The 16,278-nt window shown below is 40.5% G+C and overlaps 1 protein-coding gene across 1 annotated transcript; it reads left to right on the top strand.

Annotated features, from left to right (window-relative positions):
* Window positions 1-8,320: 8,320 nt before the first annotated feature.
* Window positions 8,321-15,692, top strand: LOC307158279 (uncharacterized protein; the record flags this gene model as incomplete). Its single annotated transcript, XM_079870713.1, has 12 exons — window positions 8,321-8,446; window positions 9,684-9,731; window positions 9,849-10,227; window positions 10,448-10,624; window positions 11,046-11,140; window positions 12,759-12,806; window positions 12,919-13,297; window positions 13,520-13,696; window positions 13,872-13,997; window positions 14,118-14,156; window positions 14,554-14,613; window positions 15,688-15,692. 12 exons carry the CDS (start codon window positions 8,321-8,323, stop codon window positions 15,690-15,692), a joined length of 1,659 nt encoding a protein of 552 aa, XP_079726839.1.
* Window positions 15,693-16,278: the final 586 nt, after the last annotated feature.

Raw genomic sequence — 16,278 nt, 5'->3', positions numbered from 1 at the left:
CAAACTACACAATGGAAACAGTGCAAACTGAACAAACTGAAAACAAAGTCCATTGGGCATGACAGATTGCACACAATATTATAAATAGTATTATAGTAAATATTACTATGTATGCTCAGATGTATGTTCAGTACAGTATAAATAATTATCATCTCACACACTGCATTCAGAGTTGATCTGGGGTTTTTTTCGCAACAGGACGTTTTCTATGCATAATGTGTTTCTAAAAACATCTATGATATATCTTAACTTTCAAGCAATATGGAGGCAAAATGACCAAACATAAAGAATAAACTTCACAGCCATGTTATATATGCAAGGACAGACTGTTTAATCAGTCTTTCTTTTTATTATATGATTAGCATCAAACAAACAATATAGTTCTTATTCACAGTGATTAAAGATTATTAAAATAAAAGATTGAAAAATGATTACAATCACCAAAATAGGTGGCGATATATTTACCAAGTATGTAAATCGGCATTAAACAAAAGAAGAAGAAAGTAGAATGGCGCGCTTTTTCTTAACGTCCGTTTCCATGGTGACTCTTCCGTGAACATTTGATGTTACTCCCGGACGACTCGAGTATTTATAACAAGCATACCTTGAGTAAGCAAGGTTTGATTTAATCAACCAATTGATAATTGATTAAATTACTTGTCAAATGTTTAATAGAAACAGCGGAATCGTTGTATAGTAAGTTAAGATCGCGTGTTTGAATGAATTGAGATCGCGATCTTTTAATGATTAATCGTGCTGCTGCTATACAACATGTGCCTCGGTCTCTTTTCAGGCTAGACATCATTATTAAAAATAGTTTACATTAAATCCGATTAAACCTGGGTAATTTTAGATAGGCTACGTAAACGCAGTTTAAACCCTATTTTTTACAGTCTATGGTTTAAACCACATCAAATGTTCAGTTACGCAGAAGCCCCGCCCACAGAGTGACGCTAATCAGCGCCGCGTAGCCTGCATTGAAATGCGTCATAGACGGATTCTATTCATTACTTTGACAGTTTTCTACAGGCATTTCTTGTTGCGTTGTTATTTAGCATTTGAAAATGGGTTCAAACATTTCTTGTGTTAAATGTGTAGATGTTTCTGACTGTGTGGACAATTTACAAAAAAAAGAGAAAGTCAAGAGGAAGGCAAAAACCAATAAGACCAGCTCAAGTCAAGGTAAGAAAGAGGACCAGACATGTCAATGTTATTGGTATATGTAGAGTATGTAGAATATGTAAAGTTTTGTTTTTAAAGTCTAATAAATAATAATAATGCTTAACCATGAATTGGAAAACTACTAGAGAATTCAGTAACATAATATACTTGACATATATTGATGAAAGATGCGTAAATGCCTTTAAACAAACATTAAAATGTATTACCTCAGATTTTTATTGAAGTTTTTATGAAGTCTTTACAACTTAAGTCCTAACAAGGTGAAATTGCTCAAGAATAATAATTATGCCGCGTGACATTTGCCCAGTGGGCCGAATTCAAGTCTGAAAATGAAAATGTTGTGCTAATGGCAAATTAATGAATTCTACATTTGAGCATGTATGGTTACTAAAGGGTTACCAAGCAACAAATAGATTGCCCCATTGATACACACAAATGAATGAAACTTAATGTAAAACTAACTTAATGAATGTAAACTTAACTTAATGAAACTTATTTGGGGTATGTTTTGAAAAGTTTAACTATTTTTAATTTAACACTTAAACAGAGAACAGAACATTCCTGCATGTGCTCACTGACCGACAACTGAGAAAGCAGAATGCACGAATTAGACCAGTCTGAAAGCCTTCATAATTTGCTTCATAATTTACAGCAAGCTTAGCTGCAGCAATATTAGTGTCTAGTAATGTATACAGTTATCAATGTTTTATTAATAGTATTTCATTAAAACCATCTTTTGGTTATATCATTTCCCTCTTCAGATCAGACTTCTCAGCATGTCACCAGTACCAGTGAGGCCGAAGTCCTCAGTGTTGCAGAGGAACCTGGTCACGCTGAAGTTGATGACGAGTGGAGTGATGACGCCTTCCAGGACTTAGTCGGAGATTCGTCAGAATGGGGTGCCGACATCCTCAACTCTTTGAGCTGTATCTTCTCGGACTTTAGTGTCAATACCCTCCAAACTCCAGTCTGTGTTGCGACTGACTTGAGTGTTGATGTCCTCCAATCTACAGTCTGTTCTACATCCGACTATAGCGTTCCAGTCCGAGATGTGGCCTACTATAGAGAAAATATCCCTCGAGTTCCAGTCCGTGAAGTGGTCTACTATAGAGCAAATATCCCTCGAGTTCCAGTCCGTGAAGTGGTCTACTATAGAGCAAATATCCCTCGAGTTCCAGTCCGTGAAGTGGCAGACTGCAGTGTGGACGTTCCCCAAGTCCCAGTCAGTACCACATCAGCTCCAGGCTTGGATGTGGCTGACTGTTGTGTTGATGTCCCTCAAGTTCCAGTCTGTGCGATATCAGACTGTAGAGATGATGTCCCTCAAGTTACAGTCTGTGCGATATCAGACTGTAGAGATGATGTCCCTCAAGTTCCAGTCTGTGCAATATCAGACTGTAGAGATGATGTCTCTCAAGTTCCAGTCTGTGCAATATCAGACTGTAGAGATGATGTCTCTCAAGTTCCAGTCTGTGTAATATCAGACTGTAGAGATGATGTCTCTCAAGTTCCAGTCTGTGCCATATCAGACTGTAGAGATGATGTCCCTCAAGTTCCAGTCTGTGCAATATCAGACTGTAGAGATGATGTCTCTCAAGTTCCAGTCTGTGCAATATCAGACTGTAGAGATGATGTCTCTCAAGTTCCAGTCTGTGCCATATCAGACTGTAGAGATGATGTCCCTCAAGTTCCAGTCTGTGCGATATCAGACTGTAGAGATGATGTCCCTCAAGTTCCAGTCTGTGCGATATCAGACTGTAGAGATGATGTCCCTCAAGTTCCAGTCTGTGCGATATCAGACTGTAGAGATGATGTCCCTCAAGTTACAGTCTGTGCGATATCAGACTGTAGAGATGATGTCCCTCAAGTTCCAGTCTGTGCGATATCAGACTGTAGAGATGATGTCCCTCAAGTTCCAGTCTGTGCGATATCAGACTGTAGAGATGATGTCCCTCAAGTTCCAGTCTGTGCGATATCAGACTGTAGAGATGATGTCCCTCAAGTTCCAGTCTGTGCGATATCAGACTGTAGAGATGATGTCCCTCAAGTTCCAGTCTGTGCCATATCAGACTGTAGAGATGATGTCCCTCAAGTTCCAGTCTGTGCCATATCAGACTGTAGAGATGATGTCCCTCAAGTTCCAGTCTGTGCGATATCAGACTGTAGAGATGATGTCCCTCAAGTTCCAGTCTGTGCGATATCAGACTGTAGAGATGGTGTCCCTCAAGTTCCAGTCTGTGCCATATCAGACTGTAGAGATGATGTCCCTCAAGTTCCAGTCTGTGCCATATCAGACTGTAGAGATGATGTCCCTCAAGTTCCAGTCTGTGCCATATCAGACTGTAGAGATGATGTCCCTCAAGTTCCAGTCTGTGCCATATCAGACTGTAGAGATGATGTCCCTCAAGTTCCAGTCTGTGCCATATCAGACTGTAGAGATGATGTCCCTCAAGTTCCAGTCTGTGCCATATCAGACTGTAGAGATGATGTCCCTCAAGTTCCAGTCTGTGCCATATCAGACTGTAGAGATGATGTCCCTCAAGTTCCAGTCTGTGCCATATCAGACTGTAGAGATGATGTCCCTCAAGTTCCAGTCTGTGCCATATCAGACTGTAGAGATGATGTCCCTCAAGTTCCAGTCTGTGCGATATCAGACTGTAGAGATGATGTCCCTCAAGTTCCAGTCTGTGCGATATCAGACTGTAGAGATGATGTCCCTCAAGTTCCAGTCTGTGCCATATCAGACTGTAGAGATGATGTCCCTCAAGTTCCAGTCTGTGGCACGTCAGACTGTAGAGTCAACGTCCCCCATGTCGGACCGACAGGGGACACTGTATCACCTCAGTTGAAGCAACTGGAGGTTAATGAGATTATTGGTAAGTTGACTGTCATGACTCCAACATAACACAATACAGACAAACTTTTGATATTATATCTATCTTTACTAAAGTCAACTCCTATTTTTCTTTTAACAGACGTCGGTTTCTCCAGCTATGAAATCGGCAGGAAGCTTGGTGAAGGAGGCTTTGGAAGCGTTTATGCGGGGATTCGCTTGAAAGATGGCCTTGAGGTATCACTTATTTTCTTACATTATTTATATTTATCTATCAAAGGCGTAGTTTACACTGTCAGTGAAATGTGACCCAATTCTGATTTTTTGCTCACGTGTGATGCAGATCGGATGTGTTCTATGACCGTGTAAATAGGAAAAAAACGCATGCATTCGAACAGTTCGAGATCGGTTTCAGGCCTCGTTCATATGTGGAAATAAATCAGATATGTGCCAATGCGACTGTCATGCAAACTTACATTTTCTAAGGCATTATCTACATCTCCATGGTTTAATGATGAGAGCAACCCCGACTCGCATCTGCGAAGGGTCGAAACGTTGTGTCGTCGTAGGAGAGGAATGTGGACAAATGTTGACACAACATATTAAAGGTTGGCTTGCTCATCCTAAAATTTCGGACCGACCGCTCCTCATTAAAGCCAATATTTTAAACACAATATGCTCCCACGAGTCCTGACATCTCTCTCGCACTCAATAACTGAAGCATGAGCACAGGCTGCAATGATGGCTCTTTTCGTCCTCCTCCGCCTCAAAATCATGGTGATGTTTGGCGAACTTCGCATCGCAGAGCTAGCATCAAGCATATTTTGTGTTTGTCCATCTGTGCAAGAGAATTTAACCCTTTAAGCATGCGCAATGTTTCAGATAGTATTGGCAAGTGTAAACACATGAATCGGATATGGGTCACAATTGAAATAACATGTAAACGGATGCTGAAAAAGATCGAATATAGGCAACAAATCAGAATTGGGCATCAAGACCTGCAGTGTAAACGAGGCCAAAGTGTTCTTGCCCTATCTTATACTCGAATCATTCTCTTTCTTTTCAAGCACTCTCACCTCTCAGACCTGTTTAAATTGATAGACATGCTCTACATGATTAGAATTTAAATTCATGAAATTGAACATGTCTGTTCAAGGTTAATGACTGAAATGATATGAACTCTGCACACACATTGTAAATAATTCTAACACAAATCCATTTTTTGTTTTGTTGATCAGGTGGCGCTGAAATTCACTGAAAAAGTGGGTATAGAATGGATCGACATTGTAAGTACTCTGTTTCTCTCTATTTTTCAATAGACAAACTGGTATTTTCAGTAGTTAGTAGTGGTCTACATCCTTTCTCCATGTAAGATCATAAGAATTGTCTTTCTTCTAGGAGGGTCATCCTGAACCCGTTCCACAGGAGATCGGTCTGCTAATTCTTGCCAACAAAGGCCCCTGGGTTCCCCAGATCATCCAGCTTCTGGACTGGGTCGAAGAGCCAGAACGATACATCATGGTTCTAGAGCTGCCTACACCCTGTGAGAACTTGTTCAAATTTCTAGACCGCCACAAAGGCACCATCGAAGAGAACGTAGCAAAGGCTATCATGAAGCAGGCAACATTCGCAGCTCAAGCATGCTGCCAACGTGGAGTGCTGCACCGCGACATAAAGCTGGAAAACCTGCTGATTAACCCGGACACCCTGGAAGTCAAACTGATTGACTTTGGGTGCGGCGAAATCCTGACCAATGCGGGATACACGTCCTTTACTGGTATGTATTATTCCTCAGAGCTGTAAGATGGGTCTCAAACTTTGATGACGAGTTTGAGACCGTTCGACTTGAATGAGTCAAGGTCTTACAAAGCATCATGTTATGGAATCCACCATTGTGAATCAATAGCATCAAATCATTTCTTCCATACTAATGAATACCTAGTCAAAATGTTGCTTTAAAACAAGCTGATAAATCAGACAAAATCTCTTTCTTCCAGGCACAGAACTGTACTGCCCCCCTGAGTATGATTTAAACGGCGAGTATCACGGTAAACCAGCGACAGTTTGGTCACTCGGGATAGTCTTGTTTGAGCTGCTGTGTGGGCAACTTCCAAAGTCAGAAGATTTGGACAAGCTCAATGATAACATCTGGACCAAAGATGGCTTGTCACAAGGTGAGATCTTAATTTCAGCAAAGGCCACTTGTAATTATAATTCATACAAAATAGAACAAAGTAATGCAAATGATTTTGTCGGTAATGCAGTAATATTTAGATCTTTCAGCTTTATCAAAGAGAGAGAGTGTGAAGTTTAAGGTAATAATAGGACTTCTCTTCTCTTTCTTCACAGAATGCTGCAAATTACTTTGCTCTCTCCTGCAAAGAAACCCAGAGAAGCGGCTTGAATTGGACAATGTCGATCTCCACAACTGGTTTAAATATTTTATTTGTCAGCCTGAAGAAAAGATTATTGGTAAGTTTACTGTCATAACTCTGACATAACACAAGACAAACACACATTTTAAACAATATATGTCTTTACTCAGGCACAAAGCAATTTTCATGTCAACTCTTCTTATTTTTCTTTTAACAGACGTCGGTTTCTACAGCTATGAAATCGGCAGGAAGCTCGGTGAAGGAGGCTTTGGAAGCGTTTATGCAGGGGTTCGCTTGATAGATGGCCTTGAGGTATTACTTATTTTACTTGCGTTATTTATCTATCAAAGTGTTCTTGCCCTATCTTATACTCGAATCACTCTCTTCTTTTCAAGCGTTCTCAGTGTATCTTATGTTCACTACTTAGAGCACTTGACCTCTCAGACCTGTTTAAATTGTTAGACATGCTCTACATTATTAGAATTTAAATTCATGAAATTGAACGTGTCTATTCAAGGTTAATGACTGAAATGATGTGAACTCTGCACACACATTGTAAATAATTCTAACACAAATCCATTTTTTGTTTTGTTGATCAGGTGGCACTGAAATTCACTGACAAAGTGGGTATAGAATGGATCGACATTGTAAGTACTCTGTTTCTTTCAGTAAATTTTTCAGTAGACAGACTGCTATTGTCAGTAGTTTAGTAGTGGTCTACATCCTTTCTCCATGTAAGATCATAAGAATTGACTTTCTTCTAGGAGGGTCATCCTGAACCCGTTCCACAGGAGATCGGTCTGCTAATTCTTGCCAACAAAGGCCCCTGGGTTCCCCAGATCATCCAGCTTCTGGACTGGGTCGAAGAGCCTGAACGATACATCATGGTTCTAGAGCTGCCTACACCCTGTGAGAACTTGATCGAATTTCTAGGATGCCACAAAGGCACCATCGAAGAGAACGTAGCAAAGGCTATCATGAAGCAGGCAACACTCGCAGCTCAAGCATGCTGCCAACGTGGAGTGCTGCACCGCGACATAAAGCTGGAAAACCTCCTGATTAACCCGGACACCCTGGAAGTCAAACTGATTGACTTTGGGTGCGGTGAAATCCTGACCAATGCGGGATACACGTCCTTTGCTGGTATGTATTATTCCTCAGAGCTGTAAGGTGGGTCTCAAACTTTGATGACGAGTTTGAGACCGTTCAACTTTAATGAGTCAAGGTCTTACAAAGCATCATGTAATGGAATCCACCATTGTGAATCAATAGCATCAAATAATTTCATCCATGCTAATGAATACCTAGTCAAAATGTTGCTTTAATACAAGTTTATAAATCAGACAAAATCTCTTTCTTCCAGGCACAGAACCGTACTGCCCCCCTGAGTATGATTTATACGGCGAGTATCACGGTAAACCAGCAACAGTTTGGTCACTCGGGATAGTCTTGTTTGCGCTGCTGTGTGGGCAATTTCCAGAGTCAGAAGATTTGGACGAGCTCAATGATAACATCTGGATCAAAGATGGCTTGTCACAAGGTGAGATCTTAATTTCAGCAAAGGACACTTGTAATTATAATTCATACAAAATAGAACAAAGTAATACAAATGGTTTTGTGAGTAATGCAGTAATATTTAGATCTTTCAGCTTTATCAAAGAGAGCGAGTGTGAAGTTTAAGGTAATAATAGGACTTCTTTTCTCTTTCTTCACAGAATGCTGCAAATTACTTTGCTCTCTCCTGCAAAGAAACCCAGAGAAGCGGCTTGAATTGGACAATGTCGATCTCCACAACTGGTTTAAGTATTTTAATTGTCAGCCTGAAGATAATGAGATTATTGGTAAGTTTACTGTCATAACTCTGACATAACACAAGACAAACACACATTTTAAACAATATATGCCTTTACTCAGGCACAAAGCAATTTTCATGCCAACTCTTCTTATTTTTCTTTTAACAGACGTCGGTTTCTCCAGCTATGAAATCGGCAGGAAGCTCGGTGAAGGAGGCTTTGGAAGCGTTTATGCAGGGGTTCGCTTGATAGATGGCCTTGAGGTATTACTTATTTTATTTGCATTATTTATCTATCAAAGTGTTCTTGCCCTATCTTATACTCGAATCACTCTCTTCTTTTCACGCATTCTCAATGTATCTTATGTTCACTACTTAGAGCACTTGACCTCTCAGACCTGTTTAAATTTTTAGACATGCTCTACATGATTAGAATTTAAATTCATGAAACTGAACATGTCTGTTCAAGGTTAATCTATCTATAAATTACAGAAACGTCTGTATGTCTGTGTGTCTGTTATTCGCATATCTCTCGAACCGTTAGTCCGATGGATTTCAAACTTGACAGGTGTCTTGCTACGGGCACGAGTAAGTGCAGTGCCAAGTTTGACATTGTTTGGATGAGAAATGCAAAAGATATCGTTAAAAATACCAGTAAAAGAAGCCCCAAGAAGGTTGTGGTTTAAAAATAAACATTCTGACATAAACACTCTGTCAGCTACACTGTTTACTTCTGAATATTATATTTTATTCACGGCCATCATTTGTAGTAACCTATTCACAAACTGTTTGCTCAAGCGTAGCATTTTTTCGGAGTTCACTGTGTAGCCTGCTCCCTGAAATCTGTAAGTCACCTACGCCGTTTACTTCTGTATATTATATCTATCTATAAATTACGGGAACGTCTTTCTGTCTGTGTGTGTGTGTGTGTGTGTGTGTGTGTGTGTGTGTGTGTGTGTGTGTGTGTGTGTGTGTGTGTGTGTGTGTGTGTGTTATTCGCATATCTCTCGAACCGTTAGTCCGATGGATTTCAAACTTGACAGGTGTCTCACTACGGGCATGAGTAAGTGCAGTGCCAAGTTTGACATTGTTTGGATTAGAAATGCAAAAAATATCGGTAAATATATATCGGTAAAAGAAGCACACTCTGGCTTTTGACCCTCACAGAGAGGGTCGAAGAAAGCAGTGGAGCTTAAGTAGCTTGGAGTTCCCTGTGTAGCCTGCTCCCTGAATCGTGTAGTTCAATGTTCCACATTTATTGTATGTCATTATGTCAGTATCAGTATTTGCTTTCTACCATGCACAAATAAAAATGTCACTGAAATTTTGCTGTGTAATTGTAACAATGAGCACTCAAACACACCGAACCAACAATAACTAAAAACACACACAAAAACTGATTTTGCACGGGCATTTTGCACTAGTGACTGAAATGATATGAACTCTGCACACACATTGTAAATAATTCTAACACAAATCCATTTTTTGTTTTGTTGATCAGGTGGCGCTGAAATTCGCTGACAAAGAGGGTATAGAATGGATCGACATTGTAAGTACTTTGTTTCTCTCAGTCTATTTCTCAATAGACAAACTGGTATTTTCAGTAGTTTAGTAGTGGTCTACATCCTTTCTCCATGTAAGATCATAAGAATTGACTTTCTTCTAGGAGGGTCATCCTGAACCCGTTCCACAGGAGATCGGTCTGCTAATTCTTGCCAACAAAGGCCCCTGGGTTCCCCAGATCATCCAGCTTCTGGACTGGGTCGAAGAGCCAGAACGATACATCATGGTTCTAGAGCTGCCTACACCCTGTGAGAACTTGTTCAAATTTCTAGACCGCCACGAAGGCGACATCGAAGAGAACGTAGCAAAGGCTATCATGAAGCAGGCAACACTCGCAGCTCAAGCATGCTGCCAACGTGGAGTGCTGCACCGCGACATAAAGCTGGAAAACCTCCTGATTAACCCGGACACCCTGGAAGTCAAACTGATTGACTTTGGGTGCGGCGAAATCCTGACCAATGCGGGATACACGTCCTTTGCTGGTATGTATTATTCCTCAGAGCTGTAAGGTGGGTCTCAAACTTTGATGACGAGTTTGAGACCGTTCGACTTGAATGAGTCAAGGTCTTACAAAGCATCATGTAATGGAATCCACCATTTTGAATCAATAGCATTAAATAATTTCTTCCATACTAATGAATACCTAGTCAAAATGTTGCTTTAATACAAGTTTATAAATCAGACAAAATCTCTTTCTTCCAGGCACAGAACCGTACTGCCCCCCTGAGTATGATTTAAATGGCGAGTATCACGGTAAACCAGCGACAGTTTGGTCACTCGGGATAGTCTTGTTTGAGCTGCTGTGTGGGCAACTTCCAAAGTCAGAAGATTTGGACAAGCTCAATGATAACATCTGGACCAAAGATGGCTTGTCACAAGGTGAGATCTTAATTTTAGCAAAGGCCACTTGCAATTATAAATCATACAAAATAGAACAAAGTAATACTAATGGTTTTGTGGGTAATGCAGTAATATTTAGATCTTTCAGCTTTATCAAAGAGAGCGAGTGTGAAGTTTAAGATAATAATAGGACTTCTCTTTTCTTTCTTCACAGAATGCTGCAAATTACTTTGCTCTCTCCTGCAAAGAAACCCAGAGAAGCGGCTAGAATTGGACAATGTCGATCTCCACAACTGGTTTAAATATATTAATATTCAGCCTGAAGATAATAAGATTATTGGTAAGTTTACTGTCATAACTCTGACATAACACAAGACAAACACACATTTTAAACAATATATGTCTTTACTCAGGCACAAAGCAATTTTCATGTCAACTCTTCTTATTTTTCTTTTAACAGACGTCGGTTTCTACAGCTATGAAATCGGCAGGAAGCTCGGTGAAGGAGGCTTTGGAAGCGTTTATGCAGGGGTTCGCTTGATAGATGGCCTTGAGGTATTACTTATTTTACTTGCATTATTTATCTATCAAAGTGTTCTTGCCCTATCTTATACTCGAATCACTCTCTTCTTTTCACGCATTCTCAGTATATCTTATGTTCACTACTTAGAGCACTTGACCTCTCAGACCTGTTTAAATTGTTAGACATGCTCTACATGATTAGAATTTAAATTCATGAAACTGAACATGTCTGTTCAAGGTTAATGACTGAAATGATATGAACTCTGCACACACATCTATCTATAAATTACAGAAACGTCTGTATGTCTGTCTGTCTGTCTGTCTGTTATTCGCATATCTCTCGAACCGTTAGTCCGATGGATTTCAAACTTGACAGGTGTCTTGCTACGGGCACGAGTAAGTGCAGTGCCAAATTTGACGTTGTTTGGATGAGAAATGCTAAAGATATCGTTAAATATATCATTTTTTAGAAGGTTGTGGTTTAAAAATAAACATTCTGACATAAACACTCTGTCAGCTACACTGTTTACTTCTGAATATTATATTTTATTTACGGCCATCATTTGTAGTAACCTATTCACAAACTGTTTGCTCAAGCGTAGCATTTTTTCGGAGTTCACTGTGTAGCCTGCTCCCTGAAATCTGTAAGTCACCTACGCCGTTTACTTCTGTATATTATATCTATCTATAAATTACGGGAACGTCTTTCTATCTGTGTGTGTGTGTGTGTGTGTGTGTGTGTGTGTGTGTGTGTGTGTGTGTGTGTGTGTGTGTGTGTGTGTGTTATTCGCATATCTCTCGAACCGTTAGTCCGATGGATTTCAAACTTGACAGGTGTCTCACTACGGGCATGAGTAAGTGCAGTGCCAAGTTTGACATTGTTTGGATTAGAAATGCAAAAAATATCGGTAAATATATATCGGTAAAAGAAGCACACTCTGGCTTTTGACCCTCACAGAGAGGGTCGAAGAAAGCAGTGGAGCTTAAGTAGCTTGGAGTTCCCTGTGTAGCCTGCTCCCTGAATCATGTAGTTCAATGTTCCACATTTATTGTATGTCATTATGTCAGTATCAGTATTTGCTTTCTACCATGCACAAATAAAAATGTCACTGAACTTTTGCTGTGTAATTGTAACAATGAGCACTCAAACACACCAAACCAACAATTACTAAAAACACACACAAAAACTGATTTTGCACGGGCACTTTGCACTGCTCCCTGAATCGATGCGCTTATTCATTTGTGGATGTTAACTGAATCTGTAAGTCAGCTATGCTGTTTACTTCTGAATATTATATTTCATTCTGGTGCACCTAACATTATCGCTACTGTGTAATAGTAGCCTATGCTATTCACCAACTAAACATATCCTATTCAATGCGTTCACAGTCTCTTTCACGGGCATCATTTGTAGTAGCCTATTCACAAACTGTTTGCTCAAGCATAGCGTTTTCTCGGAGTTCACTGTGTGCTTTCTACCATGCACAAATAAAAAAAGTCACTGAACTTTTGCTGTGCAATTGCAACAATGAGAACTCAAACACACCAAACCAACAATTACTAAAAACACACAAAAACTTATTTTGCACGGGCATTTTGCACTAGTTGTAAATAATTCTAACACAAATCCATTTTTTGTTTTGTTGATCAGGTGGCGCTGAAATTCGCTGACAAAGAGGGTATAGAATGGATCGACATTGTAAGTACTCTGTTTCTCTCTATTTTTCAATAGACAAACTGGTATTGTCAGTAGTTAGTAGTGGTCTACATCCTTTCTCCATGTAAGATCATAAGAATTTTCTTTCTTCTAGGAGGGTCATCCTGAACCCGTTCCACAGGAGATCGGTCTGCTAATTCTTGCCAACAAAGGCCCCTGGGTTCCCCAGATCATCCAGCTTCTGGACTGGGTCGAAGAGCCTGAACGATACATCATGGTTCTAGAGCTGCCTACACCCTGTGAGAACTTGTTCAAATTTCTAGACCGCCACAAAGGCACCATCGAAGAGAACGTAGCAAAGGCTATCATGAAGCAGGCAACACTCGCAGCTCAAGCATGCTGCCAACGTGGAGTGCTGCACCGCGACATAAAGCTGGAAAACCTCCTGATTAACCCGGACACCCTGGAAGTCAAACTGATTGACTTTGGGTGCGGCGAAATCCTGACCAATGCGGTATACACGTCCTTTACTGGTATGTATTATTCCTCAGAGCTGTAAGGTGGGTCTCAAACTTTGATGACGAGTTTGAGACCGTTCGACTTGAATGAGTCAAGGTCTTACAAAGCATCATGTTATGGAATCCACCATTGTGAATCAATAGCATCAAATAATTTCATCCATGCTAATGAATACAAAATGTCAAAATGTTGCTTTAATACAAGTTTATAAATCAGACAAAATCTCTTTCTTCCAGGCACAGAACTGTACTGCCCCCCTGAGTTTGATTTAAACGGCGAGTATCACGGTAAACCAGCGACAGTTTGGTCACTCGGGATAGTCTTGTTTGAGCTGCTGTGTGGGCAACTTCCAAAGTCAGAAGATTTGGACAAGCTCAATGATAACATCTGGACCAAAGATGGCTTGTCACAAGGTGAGATCTTAATTTCAGCAAAAGCCACTTGTAATTATAATTCATACAAAATAGAACAAAGTAATGCAAATGGTTTTGTCGGTAATGCAGTAATATTTAGATCTTTCAGCTTTATCAAAGAGAGCGAGTGTGAAGTTTAAGGTAATAATAGGACTTCTCTTCTCTTTCTTCACAGAATGCTGCAAATTACTTTGCTCTCTCCTGCAAAGAAACCCAGAGAAGCGGCTTGAATTGGACAATGTCGATCTCCACAACTGGTTTAAGTATTTTAATTGTCAGCCTGAAGATAATGAGATTATTGGTAAGTCTACTGTCAAAACTCCGACATAACACAAGACAAACACACGTTTGATACAATATATGTCTTTACTCAGGCACAAAGCAATTTTCATGTCAACTCTTCTTATTTTTCTTTTAACAGACGTCGGTTTCTCCAGCTATGAAATCGGCAGGAAGCTCGGTGAAGGAGGCTTTGGAAGCGTTTATTCAGGGATTCGCCCGAAAAATGGCCTTGAGGTATTACTTATTTTACTTGCATGATTTATCTATCAAAGTGTTCTTGCCCTATCTTATACTCGAATCACTCTCTTCTTTTCAAGCGTTCTCAGTGTATCTTATGTTCACTACTTAGAGCACTTGACCTCTCAGACCTGTTTAAATTGTTAGACATGCTCTACGTGATTAGAATTTAAATTCATGAAATTGAACATGTCTGATCAAGGTTAATGACTGAAATGATATGAACTCTGCACAGACATTGTAAATAACTAACACAAATCCATTTTTTGTTTTGTTGATCAGGTGGCGCTGAAATTCGTTGATACTCTTGTTTGCGCTGCTTTGTGGGCAATTTCCAGAGTCAGAAGATTTGGACGAGGTCAGTGATAACATCTGGACCAAAGATGGCTTGTCACAAGGTGAGATCTTAATTTCAGCAAAGGACACTTGTAATTATAAATCATACAAAATAGAACAAAGTAATACAAATGGTTTTGTGGGTAATGCAGTAATATTTAGATCTTTCAGCTTAATCAAAGAGAGCGAGTGTGAAGTTTAAGGTAATAATAGGACTTCTCTTCTCTTTCTTCACAGAATGCTGCAAATTACTTTGCTCTCTCCTGCAAAGAAACCCAGAGAAACGGCTAGAATTGGACATTGTCTGTCTCCACAACTGGTTTAAGTACTATTTTTATTAATTTAATTAAGTAAAAATTAGCAGCCAAGGACCGGGCGGGCCGCCCCAGCTCCAGAACTCCCTGTCCCCACACACCAATGCACACCCTGTTTCAGGCAACATTACAGGTCAGAAGTCAGATTGGATCAGAACATTCAGAATATTTATCAGGGGTGGGATTCTTCCGGATAAATCCGGAAATCCGGCTTTTCCGTCCTTAAAATGATGCTCTCGTAAATCGGCGCGATGCGCACGCAAGGCACAGGTCGGGTATTGCTAAACATAATGACCACTCACCGCTGTCAACGTTTTTTGTGCCTCTGATTCATGTCTTCATGCATGCACGCGTGTGTGTGTGTGTGTGTGTGTGTGTGTGTGTGTGTGTGTGTGTGTGTGTGTGTGTAAAGAAATGTGCTTGTGAAGTCGAACTGCCTCAGACATGGATCTACACAAAATAATACACAAAAAGTGGTGCTGTCGCCGTGTCATGGTAGGTGCGCCGTATATTTTCCTGCTTTTTTGTCCTTTGCCAATCACATCTATGATTTATCCAGTTCCATCTGGTTGAAGATCGGAATCATCACGCCTGTATGGAGACGAGTTTGTTGAGGATCAGTGCCGATGGCTGTCGTGTCGATGAGGCCTTCACAGGGCTGATGAGGCTGACACTTCAGGAATGCATTGTGGACGGCGTGTAGGTGCAGGTCCACCATCTGATCTGGATACGGCCCGGATCCGGCTGACTACAGTAAACAGTGCACATTGTCTCCTTACACAGACTCGAGACAAGGCATGTCTTGTCTTGTCTCGTTGTCAGGTTGAGACATCCTTTCCTGTGATGTACTTAAGAGTCCACCAGGTCAATCGAGAGGAGGTTTTGGGACTATTGAAGTTTGAAGTTAAACCTCCTGATCGCTGATCGATTGCTCCTGTCTGCCTTGTTGCTCCTGCTGCAGCTATTTAACCTGACATCGCTAACTTCAATCTAAATTGTTATTGCTAGCACAACACGCTAGTAATTCGCTAGCCTGTTAACATGCCATCTGTGCGCTCTTTATTTATTTTTCTTGCGCGTGCTCGCGCCTTTTACGAGTCCATCAAACTACTTAGGCGAGTAAGATCAGTCAACAAACACGGTAAGTCATGTCATCTTCTCCTCTTATTGTTACTTGCACCTCTTGCAACATGTTTCTCTGTCAGCACAGGATTTACATGTGATAAATGCAGGGAGATAGTAAAGCTGACGGGGAAGATTTCAGAACTAGAGACACGCATCCAAGCTTTAACTGAGATACTGCTTTGGATGCGACTAGCTTAGTGAACTCTTTACATTGTTCGGTTCCGGCTGAAGTAGAGCCCGTGCAGCAGGGAAATTGGGTGACGGTGAGGCGCTGTAGTCGCGGGACAA

Source organism: Squalius cephalus (assembly GCF_949319135.1).
Source record: "Squalius cephalus genome assembly, chromosome: 5".
Taxonomy (NCBI): Eukaryota; Metazoa; Chordata; class Actinopteri; order Cypriniformes; family Leuciscidae; genus Squalius; species Squalius cephalus.
Note: the sequence above shows the minus strand (reverse complement) of the source record. Positions and strands in the feature narration are given on the sequence as shown.